Here is an 8422-nt window from a genome sequence, read left to right on the forward strand (position 1 = left end):
CACTAGAAATAAGCATAGGAACTGTAGGACAAGTCGGGTGGGGCAACAAGAATTTCATGTTTCCTAATCAATCTTTAACTTGCCCCACAAGAACGATGGAAACTGTGGTTGTCTTGGACAAACAGGGATAATGCAATTGCAAGACTACTGAATCATGCAGTTCAGGTACTACTAAAAATGTATGGAGTTATAAGGTTGATTTGATGGTAAGAGGACAAGAGAGGAAGGAAAAGGTCATGGGTTCGATTTTTTCCCGTAATAATTAACAACTAATATTTGTCAGTAAAAGAAAAAAAACTAAAAGTCTACAACAGTCATATAACATTAATCCCATTCCCTGGAGTAAATTAGGTTATGTATTCACCAAGAGAAACAAAAAATTGTGTCAATCTACTAAAGATGACATACTGTGCATAAAAGGGCTAGAAATCATGCTTTGGTATAGCCCATATTTATATTCATAAAAATTAACAGCAAGTACTTGGTTATTTTCAGTTATAGTAACTACAAACAAAAAAAGGGCCAATAAACAATAAACAAAAACATGACAGGACCTTTCCAGGGTCCGTACAAGGAACAGAAGGATCAAATTGGTCTCATGACTTATTACCTTGCCTTCTCTGATTCATCGTCCTTTCCTTTAACATCTTTTATCCTTCTCCCACCAAAAGAGAAAGGAAATAAGAGATAAACATCTCTGTGAATCCAATGTAGCTCTAGATAATGGGCCACAGAGATATGTTATCTTTCTTAAGCAACACTTATGATGCTATCTTGATTGTTGAAGCATGGCAGTGCATGTAAAGCAGAATGTGTTGATGATGTTTGTCTTTGACTAGATGACAAAGATAACCCGAGAGACAGTGTTGGTGGATCAATGGAACTCAAACTTGCAGTGATATCAGACACTGTGGAGCCACTATGATCTGGAACAATAGGGATTGTACAAACAAGCTTAGTACTTGGATCATTCTGTTCCACATTTCCTTGTTCTAAAGTGAGTGTTTCCATTGGATTCCCAGCTTGAACTGACATGACTCGAGAACCAACATCCTTTGGATACATGGACATCATTGGAAAACCATTCATGTAGCTTCCTTCAGGGGTTACAGGGTAAACGGGACGAAAGAGAGACACATTATCTTGATGCTGGATCTGTCCTTCCTCCACAGGGGTTGTAGAGACCTGACACAGAAAATTGAACAAGATCATTAAAAATTACCGAGGTTGCTATCATACCCTAAAGGCTAATTGATTGTTGATCTCACAGTAAATGCTGAAAAATCCATTATATATAGGTAGCTGTCAATATAATACTGGATAAGTCTTCACCGGTACCAAACCATGGAAACAAAAAAGATTGGTACTAAATTAATTCGGATGTTTCTCCAATCCTCCAAGGTTAAAATAGTTAACTTCTTGACCTATAAAGCCTGAAATCATGTGATTCTGTCGAATTTCTCTTCAACAACCAAAGGACTTTAATTAATAAACTCAAGACAAGATACGTAACCAAAGGGCACAAGTTTCTTTTGGTTTCGCGAAACATTTTCTATTCCATTTCCCGTGTTTACAAACAATTACAAAAAAAGCTATACTCTTTTCACCTGATTTCAAAATTTTGAACCAAAACAAAGTGAAAATAAGATTACAAATTTGCAATTGTTGGTAAAATTAAAAAAGAAAACACGGGACTGTTTAGTTTAAGAAAACAGAAATATGTTCAAGGAAGAAACACTTTCAAATATGCTAAACAAATTTTTAAAAATAAAACCCAACTTAAACTGAGCAGTGTGGTAACTTTTTTTCTTTCCCTTTTTCCTTTGGTTTCTAGACTTTGTTTTCCTAACACGGCAAATGAAACCATGCCTCAAATTTCAATCCCACCACCAACAACGATTAAAAATCCGTTGACTCAGAACACCTAATTCCATGCCACAAAAGTAACAGCAAAGTTTAGCATAACACAACAACATGAAAAAAAAATGATGAGGTTACCGAGTCGGTGGTGATGTCAAAGAGGCTGGATCTCCGGCGCCGGCGATTGAGGTTGGTGCGGCGGAGAAAGTACTTCTGAGCATGGCTAGCAACCTGTGTTGGCGTCCTCGTTTTGACATAGTTCCTTGAGATCCCTCTCCAATCACCTTTCCCCACTTTCTGCAACCCCACCAAGAATAGCTTGTGCTCTTCCTCCGTCCATGGAATCCCTGATCATACATCAACCATCAACAACACCCTCTTAACATAACAAATCAATAATCACATTCATGTTCATATCCTATAACAAACCCACAAACCTTACATTAAAAAATAAAATAAATACAAAACTTAGATACACTAACATATATGGCTAACATGATATGATCATCTCTCCGATGAAAATTAATATTTCGTATCAATAATAGGTCTGAATAATTAAAATCGACGCTAATTACAGATATAAACATTCATATTCCATAACAAAACCCACAAACCTTACATTAAAAATAAAATAAATAAAATACAAAACTTAGATTAACTAACATGGCCAATATGATCTTTCAAAAACAAAAATAGCCAATATGATATGATCCTCTCTCTGATCAAAATTAAAATCCATATCAATATATAATAGCTACTTAGTTTTTAGTAATTAAAATCGGCAATCATTACAGACAAAAATGATGTATTTAAGTATAGCCTAATAAAAACATCTAAATGATTTATCAAAAAAATTATTATAAAAATAAAAGCATCTAATTTTTGATGGAGTGACCAATCAATTATATGTAAAAAAAAAACAAAACAAAGTACTAATTTATTAAAATAACAAAGCGTCGCAGAGAGAGAGAGAGAGTTTTGGAAGGCGTTGGTCGGACCTCGCTTGCGGTCGCGGTTCTTGCCGGAGTTTATCGGAGCGGCATCGTCAGCGGAGGCGTAGCCGGCAGCGACGTCGTCTTTGGCGTTGGCGGCGTCGCGAGGGAGCTCGTACTGCGAGAGGTTGTTCATACTCACGCTCTTCCTCATGGAGTCCACTACGACTCTCACGCCGAACAGCATGATCTCGCCGGAGACGGCGGAGCCGGCGGCGGAGCAGGAGGAGGATAGAAGCATTTTCTGGCGAACCTTTGGTCGGAAAAGAAAGGTGAATTATGCTCTGTGTGCGGGAGTGATTAATATAAGAGAGAGAAGTGAGACGCGAGCTTGGCTAAGGGGACACACATGTTTTAAAATAAGAGGTAACATGTGATGTACTTTATACAGAAATAATTGAAAATTCTACCTAAGATCATTGATTGTGATTACGGGAAAAGTAAGGGCACCTCTTTTTAATATTTTTTTAAAAAAATTATAATCAATTAAAATTTATTACAATCATCCATTTTAATATATTTTATTTCAGAAAATTATTAAATAGAAAATAAAACCTAATAAAAAGGTAAAAATAATAATTTTTTTAGAAATTTTAACCAATCATATATCATATATAAAATCTTAAAAAAAATGTTAAACAGAATATGTCATTTCTTGAAATATTATTTTTAGTACATGTATCTATCTATTTTTCATTGTTATTATTATTTGTTAATAAATTAAGAAGATATATTAGTTTTTTTACCAAAAGGAAGTGAAAGAGATATATATTTGATAAAGTCAAGCTAGCTGGCGTAGCCAAAGATAATATGCAAATGGTTTTTTTTTGTTTAATATTTTTGTGCTAAATAAGGATGTAATTTTAGTATAAATATTTTACTCTGATTAAAAATAATTTTGGTATTTCATTGAGGTAATTATTATAAAAAATAATAAATTTATTATTAACATAGTATAATTGATAGATTGTAGTAAAAAAAAAAAAGTATGATTGATAATAGGTAAGACAACGGGGCGGGACGGGAACCAATATTGCATTTTTTACCACGTCCTTGACTTAGTGACCGATCCTTGACCCCACTCATGATCCCCACCGAGATTACAAAATACGTACCCATCCTCGTCCCCATTCGGGTCGGGTTTTCTTGCCTCGTCCTCGTTAGTATTGATTAAAATTTAAAAAAAGAGAGAGAGAAGAAAAATACTTTAACTTATTGAAAAAAATGTAGCAAAAAAAAAAAACAATAACAAAACCAAATTCAAAATATGAGATCATTATCATAATTTAAAAAATTACTAAAACAAATCAATCAATTAAATTAAAATCATAAAATTTGGATATTACATAAGGAATTAAGGACATGTATATTTAATTTCTCCCAAAACAAAGTCCCTTCTATATATATGTTGTCCCAATAAGTAGCATATGATTTTGTTTAGCAAAAAAAAAATATACTAATATATTATGTTGGTTGTCCTTTAAGTTCTAATTTAGCAACTAACATGTTTCATTCTTTCAAATTACATAATAAAAAAAGAAACAACTTAAATTGTTCAGCAAATAAATCTTGATCATTCTTCCAAATTAGTGACACCAGCACCTATCATTTCACATGCATAAAAGAAAAAAAAATAGAACAAAAGCTTATATTATATAATAATAAAAAATGAAATTCAGAACATTATTTACCTTTATCATCTGAAACCATTTCATTCATTATAGTAGCACATTCAACAATAACTTTATAGCTCATAGAACCTATAAAAATACATTACAAGGAAACTTAAATATCAATTTAACAACATATATGAATAAAACTTTACCAGTATTTTCAGCACTCCGCAACCAACTTCTAACACACATTAAAGCCTCAAAAGTAATCCATTGAAATCGACTACGATGTGGGCTTAATATTTGACCACCAGTGCTAAATGCGGATTTTGAAGCTACAATAGATACTGGAATAACTAATATATCCTTAGCAATTGCTTGAAGTGTTGGATACTTGACACCATTAAACTTCCACCACATCAAAATATCAAAGTCAACAACTCTTGGTAAAACCTCTTCTTCTAAATAGTGGTTCAACTCTGATTTAACATAAGAACTTCTAGCCCTTTTTTTTCTTATAATAAATCTATCATACTGAGATAATGTATCACCAACAACTTCACTACCAATAACATCAACATTACTACCAAAAGAGTCTTTGTTCATTTTCAGCTGGTAATAAGAAACCAAGTCATAACATAATTGTTGAATGCACCTCACTTGAGTAAAAGAGTCATGTTCATACAATTTTTCATAATAATACTCAAGCAACTCCATCTTGTACTTAGGATCTAAAACAATGGCAACTCCCATCACATTATGAACCACACCCCAATATTTATCAAATTTGATCATCACATTTTTTGCCATTTGTTGAATCATTGGGTTAAGAGAGGTAATCAATTGTTTGATTGCCAACTTAATCTCACATATATTTGGAAAATACAAATTAGCAGTTACATGTTTAGTAGAAGAAAATAATTTAGTGATAGTATTGAACAACTTCAATCTCCCACAAACATCTTTTGCAAATGGCCACTGTAAAGTACTTGACAAACAAGTATATTGAGACTCTTGTTGCTTTAATAAAAAAATACATTCTCATATCCTATGGCAATTTCAAGCATTTTGTAAGTTGAGTTCCACCTAGTTGAACAATCCAAGGCCAAATTCTTAGTGTAAGGGATTCTCAACTATTTAGTCGTTTCCTCAAATTTTTCCTTCCTCTTAGGTGTTTTTGTCCAATATGCCACACTATCCCAAATCTTTTCTACACCTTTTTTCACCACTTCTAACCCATCTTTTACTATCAAATTAAGGATGTGTGCACAACAACGCATGTGAAATAAAGACCCATCCCTAAGCAGACTACCTAAGTGCAATTTATCCTTAATTTTATCAATCATAGCATCATTTGTGGTACAATTATCTAGGGTGATAATGGACAGTTTTGCGTTAATATTCCAATCCATCAAATAGTCAGTCAATACATTGCAAAGTATATCACTTATATGAGTAGCAGGAACATAAATGAACCTAACATAAAAATAGAGATATAATATAAAAAAACCAAAAAAGAGATATAATATAATCATATTCAATCATTTTATAAAATAAAAGGCCTAATAATATAAAAAGTTCAAATACCTCAAAATTTGACTTTGTAAGTTCCAACAACCATCAACATAATGAGTTGTAATAGCCATATACCCCCTCTTTTGATTGGTTGAAGTCCACATGTATGATGTAATGACCACTCTTCCATCAAGACTATCCAACAACTTTAAAGTTGTTGCTCGTTCATTCTCATATATTTTCATTATCTCCTTCTTAATTGTGTTTCTAGTAGGAACCTGAAACGCAGGTTGGAGGGCAGTAGAGTATCTCCTAAAGCCAAGGTGATCCACAATTGATAGTGGATACTCATGCATAATAATTGTTTTTGCTAGCTCTCCCCTTGCACATTCTGCATCATAAGTTCCCACACCCAACTCTTGCTTTCCTTGCACGACCTTAGGTGTAAGAAATGTTTGGCCCTTCATCTCTCTCATAAAAATCTTGTACTGAACACAAATCTTATTATGTTGCCACAAATGCTTGGTTCCATTTTTTTTATTTTCCACCAAGAAGTTTCTTACAATACTTGCATTCAGCCTTGTCCAAACCATTGACTTTAATTTTTTTTAAATGTTGCCAAATCTTACTTTTCAGCCTACATATTCCTCCTTGCGCCTCCACATTATTAACTTCATCTTCATGAGGTGAAGGAGTAGGATCAACATTAATAGGTGAAGGAGAAGGTCTAAGACCAACTTGAATAGGTGAAGGAGTCTGATCAATTGGTGAAGGTGAAGGAGACTGATTAATTTGTGAGGAGATAGGATAAATTATTTCTAGTGAAAAACTAATATCTTCCATTACTTTCCTGGAAAGAAAAAAAACATTAATATCATAAAAAGTTTTTCCCAAACAAGTAGTATGATAAATGCTAAAAGTAGTATGATAAACAAGTAGATTTTTTAATTATGCACCATAATTAAGCTCTATTTTTTAATTTTTTAAATTATAATGAATTGAGCTTGGAATGTCTACCTTTACCACGTACCTTATTCTTTGTTTTCTCTAGCTACCTTACTCTTATTCTTATTTTCTTGGAATGTCTACCTTTATCACCTACCTTTATCAATTTTAAGAAATTATTATGAGTGCAAATATTTTAATTGAGCTTCACCATTGACTGAGAAACAGAAACCAATGCAACATGCAATATATGCAGTAAATTTGAGCGATAGCCCACTGATTCAATAGTTACACCAATTAAATAAGAATGATTAGTCTGGCTAATCGATATAAATATATTTTTCCTTTAGGAAATCAATCAATGAAAAAAATATGAAATTTATCTTTTTATAATTTTTTTTCTAGTCTTTTATGGTCTTTTATTAAGATAAGAAATAAAGTAGTTTTTCAGCACTAACATGTTTATGGCAGTGTATGGTAGACAAGGATAGTTTTCCTCTTTTTGTAAACGTGGTTACATACTTTTTATTTATATTCACTAGCAATATAACATAGTAATTAACCAAGGGGAGATATAGCAAGACACAATTTGTCCAAACATGGCAGTAAACTAAATTAAATACACTTGATATGAGTAAGGCAAAACATAATTTGTCCAAACATAATTTGATATGAGAAATTCGTCCAAACATAATTTTAAAGTAGCTCAATTAAGTTAGCTTGTTTAATGAAGAAAAGGCCAAACTGAGAAATAAGAGCTTCTTGCTCTTAAGAAGTTAAAAAAAGTAAGGCAAAACACTCCCCTAGTGAAGTCTTGAGAAGCAATATCGAGGTTAAATGCTAATTATGTGTATCTTTAGTTACGTATGTTTAGTATACACACTCTCATAAGAATGCAAACAATCCTAGGAAGCCAAATGCTGGGTTTCAAATAATAATAAGTTTTAGATTTAAAACAAAATGATATATTGACTATTAGTATCAACAACAATAATAGCCTTATCTTCTTTTCCTCAATAACTGTCATGTCAATATCTCCTTAATACTATCATTTTGTATCTTGTCCTTTCTTCCATGGACACACATCCATCTTCACTCCACCTACAGTCTCATGGCTAGTCTCAAACCCAAATAAAGGAGAATAGTTATGTTAAACCCCAAACATGGATCGCTCATAGAAGATACATTGAGCTCCAACAACAATATCTTTGAACTGTTTCCTAATATTCACTTTAAACAATCACATAAAGTATCTAGGAAAGTCATATGCAGAATCATATTTGGACAAGTGCAGCACTAGTTATACAACTAATTTTAATAAAGATAAAATAAAATAAAAATAGAAGGTATAAAATGGTATAATGATTTCCCCAGAAAAAAATGATTGAGTTTTGCCTAAATTAGTTGAATAATTTGAAAAGTGGCAACGAAAATATATAGAATCTCCATAAACGGGTATATCTATTCTTTTTCCCATTTTTAATTTTTTTTTGTAAG

At 32.5% G+C, this 8422-nt stretch overlaps 1 protein-coding gene across 1 annotated transcript; it reads right to left on the reverse strand.

The window, feature by feature from the left end:
• Positions 1-412: 412 nt before the first annotated feature.
• On the reverse strand, positions 413-3162 carry MYB143 (MYB transcription factor MYB143). The gene is made up of 3 exons (NM_001249087.1): positions 2859-3162; positions 1999-2207; positions 413-1185 (listed from the first exon to the last, which is right to left on the reverse strand). Exons 1-3 carry the CDS (start codon positions 3091-3093, stop codon positions 751-753), a joined length of 879 nt encoding a protein of 292 aa, NP_001236016.1. The 5' UTR covers positions 3094-3162; the 3' UTR covers positions 413-750.
• Between the last annotated feature and the right edge of the window lie 5260 nt (positions 3163-8422).

Source organism: Glycine max, chromosome 4 (genome assembly GCF_000004515.6).
Source record: "Glycine max cultivar Williams 82 chromosome 4, Glycine_max_v4.0, whole genome shotgun sequence".
NCBI classification, from domain to species: Eukaryota; Viridiplantae; Streptophyta; class Magnoliopsida; order Fabales; family Fabaceae; genus Glycine; species Glycine max.

Bases quoted from the DNA above. Each gene is read 5' to 3' on its own strand.
- MYB143 (NM_001249087.1), bottom strand. From the start codon at position 3,093: ATGCTTCTATCCTCCTCCTGCTCCGCCGCCGGCTCCGCCGTCTCCGGC. The intron at 2,208-2,858 runs GTCCGACCAACG...ATGTATGATCAG, and splicing joins GAACCGCGACCGCAAGCGAG to GGATTCCATGGACGGAGGAA. The intron at 1,186-1,998 runs GTAACCTCATCA...TTTCTGTGTCAG, and splicing joins TTGACATCACCACCGACTCG to GTCTCTACAACCCCTGTGGA.